General features: G+C 34.3%; 2 protein-coding genes across 2 annotated transcripts; both read right to left on the bottom strand.

The window, feature by feature from the left end:
• Positions 1–11,073: 11,073 nt before the first annotated feature.
• Positions 11,074–12,689, bottom strand: LOC131640919 (oxoglutarate-dependent flavonoid 7-O-demethylase 1-like). The gene is made up of 4 exons (XM_058911276.1): positions 12,435–12,689; positions 12,063–12,310; positions 11,659–11,983; positions 11,074–11,469 (listed from the first exon to the last, which is right to left on the bottom strand). Exons 1-4 carry the CDS (start codon positions 12,687–12,689, stop codon positions 11,221–11,223), a joined length of 1,077 nt encoding a protein of 358 aa, XP_058767259.1. The 3' UTR covers positions 11,074–11,220.
• An 883-nt stretch (positions 12,690–13,572) lies between these two features.
• LOC131640920 (oxoglutarate-dependent flavonoid 7-O-demethylase 1-like) lies at positions 13,573–15,122 on the bottom strand. The gene is made up of 4 exons (XM_058911277.1): positions 14,748–15,122; positions 14,427–14,644; positions 13,910–14,234; positions 13,573–13,824 (listed from the first exon to the last, which is right to left on the bottom strand). Exons 1-4 carry the CDS (start codon positions 15,003–15,005, stop codon positions 13,573–13,575), a joined length of 1,053 nt encoding a protein of 350 aa, XP_058767260.1. The 5' UTR covers positions 15,006–15,122.
• Positions 15,123–20,699: the final 5,577 nt, after the last annotated feature.

Here is a 20,699-nt window from a genome sequence, read left to right as displayed (position 1 = left end):
TTTGAGTATTTAAGTTTTTTATGGATATAAATTAGGTATCCTACCTTTGAAATACAAAAATCGAAAACACAACATCGACACTGACACGACACGTTGATATCAATGATAATTTAAAAAAAAAATAGTATTAAACGTAATTACAAATGTCGATGTTTGTTTTGGACACCGACACTGACACATCTTTTTCAGAGGTGTTTGTCCTACAAAGATTCCTACAATCTGGGGAGGCAAACTGCATGCCCGTCTAGCAAAAATCCCAAAAAAAAAGGTCGAGACAAGACGGGTATAGTTGAGGGTGCGGTGCTTGTAACCTTGGTCTGTCCTAAAAAAATGAGGGCGAGGCAGGGTGAGTCAGTAGACACTACACCTCTAAAACTTGAAAATTACAAAATTTTATGATTATACTCGCGTGCAGAAAAAGGCCAAGTAGACATATTAAATTATTAATAGATGCAGACCTAAAATTTTGGCCCGCTATACATTAAAATGTGCGTAAAACAAATTTGTAAGACGGGACAGAGCTCACGAGTCCTTTCCACCCTCATTATTTTGGGGCGAAATAAAATTTTAATCTAGTGCCCTCAACTATACCGGCCTTGTTTTGTCCCATTTTTACAAGATCTTGTATAACGATTCTAGACTACCTTCAACCAAATAGTGAAGAATTTTAATGATTTTATTACTTATTTATGTTTTTCCATTTGTATATTTGAATTTGAACTAGATGAATAGTTTGGAATTTATGTATAAGAGGTATTATGGTCCACTAGTTAACTGGTTCTCCTGACAAATGGGTAATGGGTTAAGACTGACAGAGTGGGGCAACCTGTAGATGCAGCTTTAAGACCCATACGTATCAAACTGAGTCAGCTGTTTGATTCATGTGACCTAGTTAGTACCTTTCATGTCTAAGATTTACAGATTGGGATCTTCAAAGATATTATAATGAGATTGTATTCAATTTGTGGGGATGATAATCTAGATTTTTAATACTGATTTTAAGATTTTAAAATATTTTATAAAAATTTTAAAATTTTAAAAGAGCCAATAAATTCTAAAATTTGAATAAAAATAGATAAAAACATATAAATGTTAATGTTAATTTTTTTAATAATAAACAAGTTTAATTTGAAGGCTTTATAAATAACATATTTTTTCAATACGAGTCCTTCATAATTTAGCACCTTTTTTGTTTATGCCCTTATTTTTTAATAACGCATTTATAGTTATGATTTTTGTGAATTGATAAGTGTAAAGATTTATCAGTAGATTCAATGAACTATATATTTTTTTTATGGGTCATGCTAACGAGTGCTCCAGGAGAAGCACTGGTTAAGCATTCCAAATTAAGAAAATATTCTAGATTCAATGCATTGAATACACCTAATCTTTTTTAGAAAGCTAATTATTTATATTTTCAATGCATTTAATATAGGGGTGTTCGCGGTGCGGTTTGGTTCGGTTTTGAGCATAAAAGTCATCCTAACCGCGAGATAAAAATGCATGCGGTTCGGTTTGGTTCGGTTAATTTTTAAAAAATCATCCAAACCAAACCAAACCAATGCGGTTAGGATCGGTTCGGTGGGCTGCGGTTTACACCATAAAATAAATATGTACTGAAATAAAAAAAGGAAAATAATTCATTCTTCCATACATATATTACATATATTACAATACCATTAAAAAGAAGTTTTTCATACTAATTACACCAAAATAATTCATTCTTTCATACATGTATTTTACACCAAAATTACTATCATATAAGTGTATCATGTATTTTACAGTACCATACTATATTACATATTTTACATATACTACATACTAAATTACTAATATAACTTCAGTTATTCATATTACATACTATATACAGTTTTTCATACTAATAAACTACATACTAACTAATAAACTACATACTACATATACAAGTATCAGATAACTTCAGTTCTAAATATTAATACAACATTACAACTTCAAGACTAAATATTATCAGTACTACATATACACCAAATGCTTCTCTAGAATGAGTGAGAGAGAAATCAGAGAATGAAGTTGAAATGTTGAATAGGAAGGAAGAATGAAGGAATAGTGATTCACGTGACGTGAGTGTACAATATTGCAATTGGATTGGAAATATAATAAATTAATTATAGAAATTCAAAAGTTTAATTAAATATGCGGTTCGGTTCGGTTTGGTTCGGTTTCGTGAAATGAAAACCGTAAACCAAACCGAACCGTGCGGTTCGGCCCAAAAATCATCCAAAATCATCCAAAATCATCCAAACCAAACGCGGTTTTTGCGGTTTCGGTTTGGATTGGTTCGGTTTGCGGTTTTCCTTTTGGATTGGTTCGGATACGATCACCCCTAATTTAATACATATATTTTGGGTAAACAATGTTCAACTTACCTTTTTAATCTCTTAACCAGTGCCCCTGGGGCACTCGTTAGCATTACCTTTTTTATTTTGTGAAAATTGTAACGAGGTGGTGTATATGTTAAACAAGTCTTATAACTCTTCTTCATTTTTCCTCTGTCTTCTCTCCAAATTCTCTATCTCTTATTTAATTTTACTCTCATTTATCATAAAAAAAAATTATAATCTAGAGAAAATGAGATTAAGAGAGATAGAAAGTAAGAAGAGAAATGAGAAAAAAATTGATAGAGAGGATCCAAAGTGCATTAAAACTATAAACTATAATTTAAAATTATAAAATATTATGCAGTCTCTAAATCAAATTTCTTTAAAAAGTACGAAATATGAATTATTTTTGCTGAATATTGAATAATCCTTTATTTAAATCTACATATGAGGGGCCGACCTATAAGATTTTAACGATACGATCACTTGTCATTTGGCATACAGTGAGCTAATGGTCACTTTAAGAGAAAGAAAGGACACCATGATGGTTGACCTGCAATTCTTAGTGGTTCCCTACAAAAGCATCTAAAACTGCATCTTGGACCGACCTTTCGTGTCAACTTTGGATATTATGGCCTCTCCAATCCTCATGACGAGCCGGTGATAATCTGCGTCGACTTATCTGCAACACGAAGGACATACAAGGTTTAACAATGAGACTAAAAGGGAAAAGATAAAGAGAATGCGATGGAAATCAACGTGACCTTCCTCGCCAAGCAATTGGCAAAAAGGGCGATCAAGCCACCAAAGGAAGAGACGGGCGTCCCCAAAAGGTACGGCGTGAATTATTCTAATTTGATAGGTGCAGAGGATGACTCCGAATAAAGGGTGAAGCTAGCCACAATGCGCCACACTCAGGAGAAAAGGTGCATCTTGAAATGTTGGAAGAAGATAGAGGAAAGACTTTAGGAAATGCAGACTTCAGGAAATGCATCCTGAAGTCTTTCCTCTATCTTCTTCCAACATTTAAGAGTCTCACTCAGAGATAGCTCCAACTCCTTCACCGTCTTGCAGGAGGATTCCAATTCCCGGTTAGCCTCAGCAAGAGAGACCAAAATTGTGGATAATGTCGATTGAGCGGATGTTAGAGCTTTATCTTTCTTCTTCGTCTCTTGCACAAGTGATTTCACCCTCTCATTTAACAAGTGAGGGTATTTGAAAGTCTATGCATCAATTCCTATCTCTCTCACAGTAAACCACTCACCTTGGTGAACTCTTTCGGATACCGGTCATACTCAATAGTAAGAGCATTAACGAACTTTCTAGGCACTTATTTATCTTTTCAAAGGTGGTCAGGAAAAAAAAAATTTCTCCCAAAAACACCAAATGCTAAAATAGTTGGCGTCCGACACAGTTGATATGTCATTTCCTCTAACTCCTTTTGCAAACACCCTCAATTAGGCAGAAGAGTTTTATCGAACTTTATATATTTCCTCCATTAATCATAGTCTCAATTTTACCCATTATTTTTATCTATAAAATAGCAAATAAAACTAACATTAAATGACCGGACCAAGTCCATCCATAGTAAAAAATCCACTCTCCCCATGGCTAGTCCTTAAACTTTCAATATATAAAATAATTACTTAATATAATGTTTTTTTTTACAATTTTTAAAGCTAAGTATAATAAAACCATATTTTGACAAATATTAAATTGATTAACTTTATAATCGATTAAAAAGACAATATTTAATAAAGTTTGTTACATGGTTTTAATAAATAACTTTGCATTTTAAAATGTATAAAAACTAAAATTTAAGTTAAAACTTAAATACTATTATAAATTTTAAGAATTTCTTGTATCAATTTTTGTTAAGCTTGTACGCATTAGTGTTAAATCTCTTAGAAAGAATTTACTGCCTATTATGATTCTACAAGACTCGAGAAATAGTCTCTTTAGTTACGCGCAGAGGATACCCGATTTATAACAAAAGAAGTTCTTTTAAACTTCCATATGTATTAGGTTGTATAAAATTTGTCTTTTAGTTCGAGTTGTATAAGAAAAGGAAATTCTTATTAACCTATCATAAAAAGTAGGCTTAAATGCAGTTAACCCCCCCCCCCCCCCCCCCCCCCCCCCAATTTACCAATTGCTTGATTTAAACCCCAAGATTCAATTGTTTGATTTTGAACCCTCAAGTTTGTCCCCTTTTGTATTTGATAGTTCCCGGGTGACATGTAGACTAAACTTCGCTTATGTGGTATTTTAAAAAATGAAGTGGTTGATGTGGCAAAAATACATTAATATTTGTTTTCTTCTCTTTTTTGGTTATTTTCCCTATTCTTATTCTCTACAACAAAGACTCCTCTCAAATATATATAAAAGTTTTTTCATTCTCTTTAGGGGTTCAATCATTCTCTTTCCTTCAACAGAGTTCTTTTATTTATCTAAAAAAAGATTGAAATTTCTGTAAAACTTTTTATATTCTTTTATGTTCAAAGTGGCTTAGATTTTGCTAGGAAGATAGTGAAGGTGGTGAAGAAAACTCTAATGATGTAGATGTTGATGCTGATAGTGAGGGGACAAAATTCAAAGATAGTGATTATGATAAAAACCGGGACTATACATATGTACTCCTAGATGAAACTCATAATCCAACTCAAGGTAGTCAAATACAACAAGTTTCTAATGTCCTAGCTAGATATCAATATAAAGATGGAGATGGTGAGGAATTAGATACCTTATATGAAAACAGCGAGAAAGAAGGTAGTAAGTCTAAATATCCCAAATTTAGATAAGGTGATGAGAATACCACATTTTAGTTAAGACAAACTTTTCCTACCATTGATCTTGTTAAAAGTGCTATCAAGAATTAAAAGTGCTATCAAGGTTGTTAATTTGTTTTGTTTGTTTAGGTATATCTTCTATTTTATTATGAGAATTTTTATAGTTGAAGTTAAATTATGATAATTGTTATAGCTGTCATTATTATAATTTTTTGTTTGCTTGTTTATGTAGTCACTCAAATATTTAATGCATCTAGGAGTTAGTTCAACATAAATGGGTAGAAAGAAGAAAAACAAATATGCATTGGGCACTCAAACATCAACAAGCCAACCTCAGTCATTATCTTTATTTTTAGACTTCTTTATTGGTGATTTTGGCCATAAGACATATGTTGAATCGTCATTGTCCTATCTTCTTATACTTTTTATTGTTGTTTTCAAAATTTGGCATAAGTCAAATTTGGCTAAAGAGTATGTTATTTTAATTAGCTAGTGGTCTATTTTTCTTTGTCATAATAATTTCTCATTCGGTATATGTTAAATGAAATATTTAAGATTTTTAAGATATTATGTTCTAGGTTTAACTAAATAAAAAGAGATGAAAAATATAATTGAAGAGAAGAAAAAAAAGGAAAAAGTAACAAAAAAATAAAAGGAAATAAAGATTAATGTACTTTTGTCATATCAACCATTTTTTTATTTTTTTTTAAATTTCACATAAGTGAAGTTTTGTCAACATGTCACTGGGGGACTATCAAATACAATAGGGGACATGACAACAAGCCCACATGAATAAGGTCTAAACCCAAATGGATGAAAGACTTTTAATTACAAAATAATATGCGTTAACTTTAATTATTATGTAATTTGGTTTTTTATTTTAACTGGGCCAAGCCCATTAGTTTAGTCCATGAAAACTTATGCTTGTATTCAAGGGTTGGACATCTCAATAGAATGCAGCAAATTATTCAGAATTTTATTATTTTGTTTGTTCTTCTTAGTTTTGTGCTTGTCCTTGGTAGAACCCTAGATCCAGAAATTATATTTGCTGAAACTTTTATATCAATTGGTGCTTTCATCTTGAATTCATGACCCCCCCCCCCCCCCCCCCAACCCTCAAACTCTAAAGAACTTGTAGAGGACTTTGTCCAAACAACTAACATCCATATTCACAATCCTATGACACAAATCTAGTAGCAAATGGATGAACGTTTTGACAAAACACATGCAGATCTGGAGCAGATTCACACCAGAATGGATACTGAAAACAAGTTTCAGACTCCAGATATGACAACATCATGAGTTTGCTTACAAAATTAGCATCTCAAAAGGAATAACAGCAAACTGCTACTGTTCACACAACCAACTCTTCAAGTATCACTCAAAATTAGCATCTCAAAAGGAAAAATAGCAAATTGCTACTATTCACACAGCCAACTCTTCAGGTATCACTCAAAACCCTCCTTCAAAACCTATGAATACCACCCCTATTAGTTCTGTATTTCACCCTATACACACACCCCAATGGTCAGCCATCTTCACACATCCCATTACAATCCCTTTACACTTTACAACACTCTCTCACAACCTACCATTGTCGCTCACTTCAGCTGCGGTCCGACCCACTCCCTCCACATACCATAGATTGTTTAACACACCACCTTACATAGATCCCCCATATTATACATCCCCTCCTGTTTCCACTACTACACAATCATTTACCCTTCCATAAGTCTCCCAAATTCCTTTTCTCCAAAATCACTCAGCTCCCGCCCTTCCCCCTTTTCGTACCTTGAAATTAGAACTTGCAATGTTTGATGGTTCTAACCCCTTGGAATGGTTGTTCCAAGTTGAGCAAATTTTCACTTTTTATCATTTACCCCCCCTGAAAACAGATTAGCCATAATGTCTTTTTATATGAAAAGTGATGCTTTATGCTAGTTTAAATGGATACATCAAAATCAATTATTGCTGGATTGGGCATCTTTTACTAAAGCGTTGGAATAACGATTTGGTCCTTCCACATATGTGAATCATCAAGCTAAACTATTCAAATTGAAACAAAGTCATTCTATTGTGGAATATCAGGCCTAATTCGAAAAAATGGGAAATCAAGTTATTGGGTTATCTCCCGACACAATCTTTAATTGCTTAATTTTAGGTTTGGCACCAGAAATCCAAAATGAAATCGCTATTCATAAACTGGTGTCAATATCTCAAGCTATTGGTCTTGCAAAGCTTATTGAATCCAAAATAAGTAATGCTAAACCTAAGTTTCAAAAAACTTTTTTCACTACCCTCACAGGGTCTAACCCTCCTGCCCAAAATGTTCCCAACCCTACAACTTCCACCAAGCCAACAAACCTAATCCAACCCAACCACCCAAACTACCTATTCGACGGCTATCTAATGTTCAGTTACAAGAGTGTAGTGCCCAAGGGTTATGTTTTAATTGTGACGAGAAATTTATCCATGGCCATAAGTGTGCTGCTAGAAAATTTGTTTTATTATTGGTTGATGATGAGGAATTGCCCACACCAGACCCCACTGAAAGTTGTGACGAAACTGCCATTACCCTTGAACCAGATGATACATACTTTCAACTACCACCTCAGACTTCCAGTGGCCAATTCTCTCCTAAAACCCTAAAATTCAAAGGATCCATCAATGGCCTTTCTGTTACTGTTCTCATTGACACAGGTAGTAAACATAATAAATTACAACCACACATAGCCCATCACCTCAAGATTACAACCAAACCAATTCCCAACTTTTCTGTCATGGTTCAAAATGGCTCTAAATTACTCTGCTCAGAACTATGTCCAAAAGTCTCAATCACAATACAAAAAACTCTTTTTTGATTCCATTTCACTTATTACCTATTGAAGGAGCAGATGTTGTCCTTGGTATGGAATGGTTGAGAACTCTTAATCCTCTTATGGCTAACTTCTCAATTCCTAAGATCTCATTCACTTACAATAAAAATGATATTACTATAACGGGTGACCACAAATCCCTCCCTTCCCTCCTTATGTAACCAGTTTTGTCACCTTATCCACACAAATTCAATTGCATCTATCCACCTCTTACTTTACCAACCAATACCGAAACCAGAAAACAATTCTCACACCCCAACCACTGATACACTTGAATCCTTGTCCCCCTCCCTTCCCAACCAAATTTCCACTATCATTCACTCCTATTCCAATTTTTTTGAACAACCACATGGTTTATCCCCATCTAGACCCCATGACCACCGCATTCCCATTATTCCAAACACACCTCTAGTCAATGTCAAACTGTATTGTTATCCTCATTCCTAAAAAGACGCGATGACCACAATCATCCAATACATGCTACATGAGGGTGTCACCAAACCCAGTAACAACCCCTATTCATCCCAATTCTTTTAGTTCAAAAGAAAGATGGTACTTGGCATTTTTGCATTGATTATAGAGCAATCAACGATGTCACAATTCGTGATTGTTTTGCCATCCCAGCCATAGATGAGCTTTTTGATGAATTAGGTTCGGGCAACTATTTTTTCTAAGATTGATCTAAGATCTGGTTATCACCAAATCCGGGTGACTCCGGAGGACACTCACAAAACTACGTTCAAAACGTTTGACGGGTACTATGGGTTCTTGGTGATGCCTTTCGGCCTAACTAATTCTCCTAGTTCTTTTCAATCAGCAATGAACGATTTGTTTCGACCTTACCTCCGACGGTTTGTGTTAGTTTTTGTTGACGATATTCTCATTTATAGTTCTAATATTTTTGATCATGACCATCATTTAATATTGAATTTAGAGTTACTTGTTTCCAATCAATTTTATACAAAATTATCCAAATGTGTTTTTGTTGTTCCTAGTGTTGATTATTTAGGCATATTATCTCAAGTGATGGTGTAACCCCAGCCTTGAAAAGATTCATGCTATACTAGACTGGCCAAGGCCTCGTTCGCTCACGGCACTCAGGGGATTTTTTAGGCCTCACCGGCTTTTATCGACGACTTTTTCGTCATTTGACCTCTCAAATGGGCTGCAATTTTTCAACATCCCAAAACCTTTCTTAAACCCAACCTTGAGGACAAGGTTCTTTTTGGGGTGGATAGTAATGATAACAAGCCCATACGAATCAGACACAAACCCAAATGGATGAAAGACTTTATCACAAAATAATATGCATTAAATTTTATTATTACGTAATTATTTTTTATTTTAATTGGGCCAGGCCCATTAGTTCAGTCCATGAGAACTTATGCTTGTATTTAAGGGTTTGACATCTTAATAGAATGCAACAAATTATTCAGAATTTTATTATTTTGTTTGTTCTTCATAGTTTTGTGCTTGTCCTTGGTAGAATCCTAGATCTAGAAATTATTGTTGTTAAAATCAAACAATTGAAATTTGCGGGGCCAAAATCAAACAATTGGAAAATTTGGGGGGGGGGGGGGATTACATTTAAGCCTGAATAATTAAATAAAGTTACTGATAGAGTGAATTGTCTTGAAACCCTCTCAAATTTAAAATAATTAAATATGATAAATTAAAACACCATTAAGAGATTTGGTGCAGATAAACTATTCAACTTTTTGAGATGACAAAGAAGTTGTGGCTTAAAAAAGTGTAAGTAGAGGTGTAAGCAGATCAGAAAAACCAATTAAACTGACAATCCAAATTAAACCAAACTGAAAAAGTTCGATTGCTTTTGGTTTGGTTCCAAAATCAAATCGAACTAATAAAAATTGAAGTGGTTGGGTTCGATTCTCGATTTTAGTTTTTATGAACTGTCAAACCTGTGAATCGAACCAATGGTTATAATTACGCTCTAAATCTTTAATTTCACCTATCATTAAGCCCAATCTTTATATCGGTCCAACTATTATTCTCCATCTTTATTTACGCTTCCTTCCTTTAAGTAAAACACGCCGTTAGAATCAAACTCCAAACATAGAAAGTATAAATCATAAGTCAAAAAACTTGCTCTCACCGAACTGCTGCTCTCACCGCCCACCAGCACTGTTGTTCTCTACCGTCGTTCTGATATGATATGGTCGTCTTCTTTGCGTTCAAATTCTCTTCGTTAGTTTTCATTTATTTTTACGTTTTTTCCTTTTTCTTCTTCAACAGAATTTCTTCTAGTCTTGTTACAAATCAATTAGTTTGGTTTGGTTCCATTTTTAAGAAATATTAAAAGTCGAATCAAATCAAGAAGATTGAGATATCATTCATTGAACAATTTTTTAAACAAAAACCAATCTAAACCAAACCGATTTCACTCCTTAAGGCTATGTTTGGGAGTTTGGAGGGGAATGGAGGGGAGGGCTTTGGAAAATAGAAAGAATTGAGTGAAAAGAATAAAAAGATTTTGGGTAGGAGGGTTTTGGAGGGTTTGATTTTCTTCATAACACCAAAAACTCTATAAAATGGGGGAACTCAAAAATTGTATTGAAGGAGGGTTTTGGAGGGCTTACATAAATTTTCCAAATATCTTTTAGGTTGTTATACTATTTTGAAAATTAAAAATTTTGTAATGATAATGACTCTTTTATCATTCTAAACAAAATCGTTTTTTAAAAAATTGTCAAATATTTTTCTATATTTTTTAAAAAATTCTTTTTCGGAAGTCTTCCCCTCCCCTCCTCTCCGAACTCCCAAACATAGCCTAAGTGTTAGCACAATTGGCCTTAAGTGGTTATTAATCTTAATAGGGGCTTAATACATGCCTATAATGGTGAATGCCTTTTCTTACTATACTTTGCATTCTACTTTGCAAAATTAGTACTACTCCGGCCTGATTTATAAGCAAAAATTTTCTTTTTAGGTTCATTGAATAATGAATGTATCTAGCCTACATAAAAGACAAGAAACATTCATTATTTAATGAACCTAAAAAGAGAATCTTTGCTTATAAATAACTTCTAAATACAAACTCCATGCTATTTGATATAAATGATATATTTTTTTTAATAAACATGATGATATTCGTTGAGCATTATGCAAACACAATTGTCAACAAGAAAATTTACAAACTTTCCAACTTTTTCTCTTAATTTGTTATTCCTCTATTACCTATTCCTTTATCTTTGCCACATCAGTGTGTGCTTTTCCCTCCATCTTTCTCTTTAAGGATTGCCTCAAATAATCTCCATACATAACTTTCTGGTACATCTTGGGGTTTTGAGCATCAATCATATGATCAAAAGGCTCAACCTCAACATCATCTCGAGGGAACAAAAATGTCGCATAAGATGTCCTTCTCTTGTTCTTATTTGTCACTGCTCTGTGCTCTACACTCTTATATTTTCCATTACTCCATATCTGCTCACATCACAAACGGATCACATGAATACATATATATCAAACACGACACAGACACTAACACTTAAATACATGTAATAATCGAAGAAACTAAAAATGATTGAATATAACCACATTTGTCTGTATCTATGTCAGACATAAAAATATGTCAGACACATGTCGAACCAAATGATTAAGACAAAAATTTACCTCTATCACATCGCCAACGTTGACAACTAGAGCATCTGATATAGGAGTAACTGGCACCCAATTTCCTTTGTGCCGAATTTCTAACCCGGGCACATCATCATCTTGCATAAGTAAAGTAATGGTGCCTGAATCAGAGTGTGGACTCAAACCTAGCACTTCCTCAGGTGCATTACAAGGAGGGTAATAGTTGAAGCGTAAACCTTGAAGTACTTCTTTATGTAATCCAACAAGAACATCCTTCTCCAACCCCATAATAACAGACAAAGAACTCAGAAGTTCGTCACCAACTCGTTTCACTTCACTCGAATAGGCCTCTGTTATCTCCCTGCATTACCACATGAATTCCATCAAAATCACAACATGTACATATATACTTCGAGATTGAAAGTGTAAAAACCGTATACTTGAATTCCTCTGGAGTTTTTGGCCAAAACTGAAGTTTTCTGAAGCGGTCGGGATAAATGAGTAAGAAGAGTGTATCTGTCCAATCAAGTGTCTGGTCTTCGGAAACAACGTAAGCATGTCCATAACCATGTACGTCGTTTGAGAGCATTGCATACTTGTTTTTCTCTTCTATTGGAAGCTTGAAAAACTCGTATGTGACATTTTTCATATTTTGCATGAGTTCTTTTTGCACACCATGATTCACTATCTGCAGAGAAATATATTTGAAATTTTAAGCAGCACGTGATGATTATTAGCTCTGTAACACCGATATTTCTAAAAAAAGTGTGTCAGTGTCGGTGTCAGAAACTGACACCAACACTAGTGATTACCTGAAAGAAACCCCACTCTTTGCATGCTAAGTCAAGTTTCTGTATCTCCTCGATATTCCCATTTGAAACCAGTGTTAAATCAATGACAGGAATCTCAGAAGAAAGGTGAGGCTTGTAATTTACTTTCTCCATTTCTTCTTGATTCCTCATGTATCTTATAGGAACTTGAAAAGGATTCATCTTCACCATTTCTTGAACATTTGGTACTGGTAAAGATGGAGCAAAAACCGGTGCTTCATCCATGTTGAAACTCATCTTTTGTTTGCTTGGTATAGATTGTTTGCTTTGAGAACTTTGAAAGGTTACAACATTTATGTAGTTTTTTTTGTGTGTTTGTTAGTCAAGGGAATCTTGAAATTCTTTAGAAATAAATATACCTCTGCCTAGTCAGTCCACATGGAAATTATCAAGTTTAGTAGTATTTTAATGTACTTGTTTAGGTTCTATCGAACCTATGATCTGGAAATTCCAAATGAAATAAACTTTAATTGCTTAGGTAAGCTGGGATATAAACAAATTGCCTCATATAAAGAAATCAAAATATAATGCAAATCGCAAACATATTTAAGGGTTTATAATAAGGTTTGGAGTAAGGTTGGCAAACGGTAGGTATGCCCGCCTACCTGTCTTGGGCGAGTCTAAAATCTTAACCCGTCCGGCAAGCAGAAACAGACATACCCCCAACAAGCCTGACCCGTTTTGCTACCCCTAGTTTGGAGATTCCAAATGAAAAAACCTCCAAGCCTTATGAGCTACAAAGACTTAATATGATTTAACAGTCCCACACCATCAACAACTTCACTCTTGAAAAGAACTTTATTTCTTAAATTGTCATATTTTCCAAACCAAATAGTCTTGGAAATTCACTAAACTGCCAAAATATCTAATTTGATAACAGTTTCAATTTAAAAGATCAAAGGAGCATTAAATTGGTAATGCAATCTTCCTTCATTTACCCCAAAACTTTGAACTTTGGATCACTTGGTAGCCATGTGAATTAACAAGATCTAAATTTAACTGACAAGGACTAATTTAGTACTTAGTAAATAGGCACAACTTTATTCATTAAGAATTATTCAATCAAAATTGACAACATGAAAAAGTAAACAAACTTGAGAGGGAACAGCTTTATTTTCCTTCAAAATTCATTTATCTTTGTCGCCCTCACATGTGTTTTTCCTGCTAACTTCTTATCCCGGACGTGCCCGAAATAGTCTCCATATGCGATTTCCTTGTACATCTTTGGATTTTGATCATCTATCAAATGCTCAAATGGTCCGATTTCAGCATCATCCCGAGGATACAAAAACGATACAAAAGTAATCCTTCTCTTGTTCTTATTCGTCTGTACTCTGTGTTCCACACTCTTGTATCTCCCATTGCTCCATATCTGTCATGATTACAAAAGCAAGATGAAACAGAAAAGTGACTCTATCTTTTGTAAGTATTCACTAAAGAAATGAATAAGTATCTACCTCTATTACATCTCCAACATTGATAAGTAAAGCACCTGGTATTGTTTTGATTGGTACCCAACCTCCTTTGTATCGAATTTGCGTTCCCGTTGCATTATCATCTTGCATTCCTACTATAAGAGTCCTTATATCACAGTGTGAACTCAAACCAATTACGTTCTCAGGCGCGTTACAAGGAGGGTAATAGTTTGCACGTAAACCTTTACATAATTCTTTATGTAGTCCAAGAAGAACATGTTCCTCCAATCCCAAAAGCAATGACACAGATTTGATAAGTTGCTCGGCGACTCGTCTAATTTCACTTGAATATGCCTCTATAATATCCCTGTTAAATATCACAAGAGATATTCAGTTAATAATCTCTGCTAGGCTCATACAACTACTGTGTTGAGCCAGTCCATATAGAACTTTGCTCTGACTTTAAATGGCTCCTCGTTAATGGACGGGGGATCGGTCCCCGAGATAAACTAAGATACTAAGATACTGTGTAACATAATAATATAACAAGAATACCTACTTCAACTCCTCAGGCCAAAACGGAAGCTGCCTGAGCCGGGTTGGATAAATGGTTAAGTTAACACGATCAGACCAATCAACCGGAGCATGGCCATAACCTTCTAAACCACCTGGAGGCATTGCATACTTGATCTTTTTCTCTATTGGAGATTCAAAAAACTCAGCTGCTGCTTCCTTCATTCTCTGCATCAGGTCTATCTCCACGCCATGATTCACTATCTGGAAAAAGTAATTGCATTACAAAGATACTAATTACATTGATGTCAACATGCTGAACTTATTATTACTAGAATATTTCAATAGCTTGGTCAGAATTGTGTACCTGAAAGAATCCCCACTCCTTACATGCTGTGTCGAGTTTCGATAATTCATCTTTGTTCCGATCTAGGAGTAGTGCAAAATCAATGACAGGGAGCTGGGATGTAAGTTGAGGCATGAAAAGTGATTTTTGAATTACTTCTTCACTTCTGGTATATCTTTGAGGAACTTTGAAAGGGTCATTTTTGACAGATTCTTGAATAAATGGAAAAGTGGGTGCTTCATCGTTCTTCTGAGTAACATCAGTTTCATTTAGACTCATCTTTGATATGCTTATGGTTGACCTTTTTTGGGTTCTGTGTTGATGGAAATGGTTGGTTTCGGAGATGAATGATAGGAGTAGCTGGATAGATTCGTAATAGCATTGGGAAAAAGAGAAAAGCTGATATGTTTTGTTTATTTATTACTACCTCGCTTTACTCGTGTTCTTGTCTTTTTCAATTATTTTTATTTAGATTGGACCATCAAAAGACAAATCAAAATAATTATAAAAAGGGTTAAACACTTTTTTCTCTATGTAATTTGAGGCGAATCTCAAAAATAATCTTGTAAAAAAAAACCACAGATTCTATTATTGTAATATGAAGATTTCCACATTTTAAAACAAAACAAATTAAAATTAAAATAAATTGTTTTGTTCAATTGAAATTGTCTTTGCATCTAGAATTTGTGCGCAGCTAACAACTATGACATCAACGTATACACGAGCTTCAATCAATGACCGGAAGCGCAAGTTCTGAGATCAATAGTAGTGGGCGGAAAGCTCCAATCTGTGGGCACCACCTTCCTATGCGAATTTTTATGTCGAAATCGAAGTCAAACCTAGGAAGAAGATATTGGAAGTGTAAAAATTGGGGGGATTACTTTGATGGTGAGATTGATGCACAAGTTGATGTTCCTGCTCCTGCTATTGATGATGTTCCTGCCCCTGCTACTGATGATGTTACTGCAGAGGTGGATTACTTTGATGGTGAGATTGATGCACAAGTTGAATCAATAGTGGCCTCTATAGAAGTTGAATACCAAACAAACCAATCATCTCAGATAGTGAATCCAACAGACCAAGAAAAAGCAAGTGGACTCTAAGAAGAATTGAAAACAGACCATGGATGTTTATGGCATTTTGACTGTAGACATATGGAAGTCTATTTTGCATGTTTATGGTATTTTGATTGTAGTCTATGGAAGTGTATTTTGTATGTTTATGACAGTTGGATGTTTAGTACCAATTGACAATGGTATTTTGTATGTTTATGACATTTGTAAGTTTAGTAACAACTGACAATGGTATTTATTGAGTCATGACAATTGCAATTTTAGTACCAATTTACAAGTTTACAAGTTTAACAATTTACTGGTTTAACAATTTACGAGTTACTGGTTTGACCATTACAATTTATTGGTTTACAATCTACAAGTTTAACATTTACTGGTTTACAAAAATACATACCAGTTATACCAATTTGCCATAGTTTTGTTGATTACAGACTAGTTACATTCTAATGCAGTAAAATACCAATACCATACCAAATATACCAAGTAAAACACATGGTTCCAATTTCATTCATTTCAATGTTCATACAAAGAGCATTACTGAATTAATACAATTCATAGTATTTCTACAACAAAATCTACTTACTACTAAACAAAATAGCAAAAAACAACCAAGATACAATAAGAGTGTGTGTGAGGGAAAAATGATCTTCTGATCTTTTGCAAACTTATGTTTCAGTTTCTCAATCTTCTTCTTGTTCATTGACATCTCAAATTCGTGTACGAAATTCTTCCCAAATTCTACACCCAACTTCCTCATAACCTCTAACATATTTTCACTTTCAGGTGAACATCCATCATACTGAGGATCTTCAAGTATTCTACTGTCAAGTTCATCGTCCCAATGAAATCCATTACAATCATCTTCCTTCTGGAAAGTATTGCAAAACCATTAAGATTATAAAAAATGAAATCTGGTAAACTATGAACATTAAACCCCATTAAGAACTAAGGATATGAAGAAAAGCGAACAAACCCCTCAATTTGTACACTTCCTGTAACACGCGAGGCCGAAGAAAGCGAGGGGTGGTTGCACCGCATGTAACACTCGAGGCCGAATATGGCAAGGAGTGGTCGCCACATCGGAATGAGAGGGACCATGAGGCTGTGCAGGTATGAGACTACATGGTTGAAGGAAAGCTTATAATGATTGATAGGTACTACCTATACCAACAAGATGCATCTTCTTTTCGGTAGCCTGTTCCATAAGAACTTCACAGTTAAGCGTGCTTGACTTTGAGCAATTATGGGATGGGTGACCTTTTGGGAAGTTTCCCGGAAAGCGTGTGAGTAAGGTCAAAGCATGCTGAAAAGACTCGTGTTGGTTTGTGGGGTCAGTCGATCATCCTGAAAGCAGTTTGGGGCGTTACACTTCCAATATCTTCTTCCTGGGTTTGACTTTGATTTCGACATAAAGTTTTGCATAAGAAGGTGGTGCCCACGTATTGGAGCTTTCCGTCCACTGCTATTGATCTCAATTCAACGACAATCTCAATTCAACGAAACAATTTATTTTCATTTTAATTTGTTTTGTTTTACATGATAAATAATGTTAATTGGATTAAATAATGAAAATAATTGGAATAAATTACACCTAACATGGGTTATACTAAAAATGCTTACATGGCAATGACAACTAGTGAATTAAGTAACCAAATTCACTAAATGTTTAAAATGTGGAAATCTTCATATTACATGGATGTAATCTGTGTTTTTTTTACAAGGTTGTTTTTGGGATTCGCCACAAATGGAAGGGGGAAAAAAGGTGTTTGACCCTTATAAAAACAAGGGAGCAACAACCTAACAACACCTCTAGTATGTCAATCTCTTTACTAATCCTCAAATATAAAATCAAGCAAATCGATAATCAGGTAACTCCAATTTATCTTTGTAGAATTCTTCTTTAATGAAATGAGGAACGAAATCCCACTTAAAAAATCTTGATTGTATGACATTGATTTGAGAGTTTATTTGCACACCTGATATCGTATCCATGTATTAAATATTTGAAGATGAGAAAACACAAGAAATAGGAGTCTAAACTATGTTGGTTTAAAAAAACCGGCATTCTTTAAGCGCAAAGTATATTGTTGGATAGGAATATGGAATAGAGCAACTGTCTAAAGAGGGTGAATGGATCCTTTTTAAAAATTGATTGATTTTAAAAGTGAAATATCATAGTTTTTCAATGCGGAAGTATTATAGTGAAAAATAGAAACCTTATGCTTTAATTAGAAATCAATCACAAATACAAATTCACAATTGACAAATATCCTTAAATATTTCAAAGACAATAACAAAAAGTTGCCAGCTATATTGAATTGATAAATTGCAAATTACACGAGATGTGTTCTTTAAAAAATTAACAATTATCTCATGAATCTAACACCACTAGTCTGCAGATTTTAATCAACACTAAAACACAAATAGGTTCCAATTCTAACAAAACCTAAGTGTATGTAATAAATCGCTATCAACATGAATTAAAGATAAACTACACTAAGAAATGATTACTTAAACATATAATAACCTACGAAAATTAAAATGCAAGAGAGAGAGAGAGAGGGTACAGCGAGATGTATAGTGGTTCGGATATATCGTCCTTGCAGGAGCCTTCTCTGCTCTCTAATGGTTTTCCATTGAAATTTTTTATTCCAATATGTTTTGACAAATATTACACGAGTTCACGCAATCACTAATCACAATAATACTGAGAAAAATAAATCTCCTATCAGGACCTTGACATGTATACAACATTTATGTCAATCTCTCTGCGAAATATTTATTCGATTCTCGCTTCTTGAATCTTCCAGCTTCCCCAATTTGCTCTAAGTCATCATGTGCGACAATCAACCTTGATCCCACCAATTTCTTAAGTGATGAAATGTTCGAAGATTAAGACTACCCTGTCTGCAAGATTCCACACATAACTACAAGGTAAACGTAGATAGAAGAACCTCCTTCTTTTCATTGGAATTTGTCCCCACCAGTCACAACAACCATAAGTTTGCAAGCTTCTTGAAAATATTTACGAAACCTTTAAGAAATGTTAGTTTCAAGACATGTCTCCCTCGACAAATACAAATCTCCATAATAAAGATATGAAATCAAACAAGAGGTTGAAGATGGAAGAAACTCTGTTTGTTAGAGGTTTTAAGTTTCCAAAAATGGAGGTAGTTTATTTCTCAAAATCACTTTAACTGATGTTGTGTTACTTGTGAAGAATGAGATGACAAAAGTAATTTATACGTGCTGGAAATTATGCATAAAAATAGGTGAAAATTGGTTGTTAGATTCGAGTCGAGAGAATTTGTTGATTTGAGTCAAATGAGGAAGTAGAGTGGAATAAGATCAACATAAAGAAAAGTGACAAATTTCCTGTGATTCGAGTCATGTTGTATCTCTGATTTCAGTCATGAAGGCTCATGATTTGAGTCATGTACAAAGCTTGATTCAAATCAAATTGGTCATAATCAAACAGGAAAAAGTGAAAAACCTTATGATTCGAGTCATGTAGAAAATGTGATTTGAATCGAATGAGGCAGTTGCTAACAAGAGATGTATGATTCAAATCATGTGCAACTTGTGATTCAAGTTTTAGTGTTGCATGATTTAAATCATATGTAAATTACGATTCGAGTCACATACACCAAAAAAAATTGTTCTCCTCTGTTTGACTTGATTCGATTCATAGATTGCGAGTGATTCGAGTCACACACAATAAATCCCAATTTTTCAAGTTTTTCAAAGTAGTTTGAGCTTTTACTTCCCATATAACTTGAACCAACCTCAAATATGATTTTTATTCTATTAACTCAAACAATTACTAAAATATGAACAATTAAATTATACATGCTAAAACTAATGCATTCAAAACTTAACCAAAGATGTGAAATTATGAAGGAGACTCAATAAATGATCGGAAAAATAGCAAGTGTACTACTTTCTACCGATGTAGTTTATAAAGTGGAAATTATCCAAGTATCGGTCTCAAGGATTGTTGTGGCAATATAAGTTCTATAATGATTCAATCAAACAAAAGAACCTGGGGATTTCGTTTGATGTTATATGAGAATGATTAAAATTATATTTAAAAACGATAAGAATAAATCACAAATTATCAGAGATGAGCATATTGCTAGGGGGTCGGTGAATGATTTTTCCTGTAACAAACTTGTCTTCTTAATGCAACAACATACGTTTATCAGTTGATTACCGGTTCTCTAGAGTATCTGATTCTAAGTCCTTAGTAAGAAGATTTTCTTGACATCTCTACCTAATTACTATGTCCATAGGTAATTATGGTAAGATCAAGTGTTCAAATAACAAGAATTCCGGTTATAATAAGATATCCCTAGTCCTAGGAGATATGGATTATCATATGTTCTAAATCATGTCAACAAGGAAATTACTGTCCAGTTAAAATCACTTATCAAAAATCAAAATCCGTTTTTCTGACGGGAAAAGCATTAGGATCAGAAAAAGAACAAATCAACTGAATAAAAACTAATATTGTTATTGCATCAATTCAACAGGTTCATCACAATTGAAATCAGGGTCACCCCCTAGCAATGGGGGGTTTAGCTACTCATAACAGAAAACAAAACTAAGATAAAATAGTGTTCATTACAGCAATTTTTGGATGAATCAATCTTTAGACGTGTCGTAGTCTTGAATCATGAAACTTCCGCCAATGCTGAGTTCTCCAGTCTTCAAAAATCTATTTTCTCCTCAAAATTCGTTGAACCTTCTTCCAAACGCGTTTTCCCCTTTTTATTTCTGTCTTTCTGGGCTTTTTAGAAGAGAAAGCCCAAAATATTACGCAGAAACGCGTGTGGGCACTCGTTTGGAGCAAGGAGACGCGTCCAGGGACGCGTGTTGCCAGAAGGGTGATTTTCCTTTG

The sequence above is a fragment of the Vicia villosa genome, unplaced genomic scaffold, assembly GCF_029867415.1.
Source record: "Vicia villosa cultivar HV-30 ecotype Madison, WI unplaced genomic scaffold, Vvil1.0 ctg.003394F_1_1, whole genome shotgun sequence".
In the NCBI taxonomy this organism is placed as follows: Eukaryota; Viridiplantae; Streptophyta; class Magnoliopsida; order Fabales; family Fabaceae; genus Vicia; species Vicia villosa.
The sequence above is the reverse complement of the archived record's forward strand: the minus strand, read 5'-3'. Positions and strand labels throughout refer to the sequence as shown.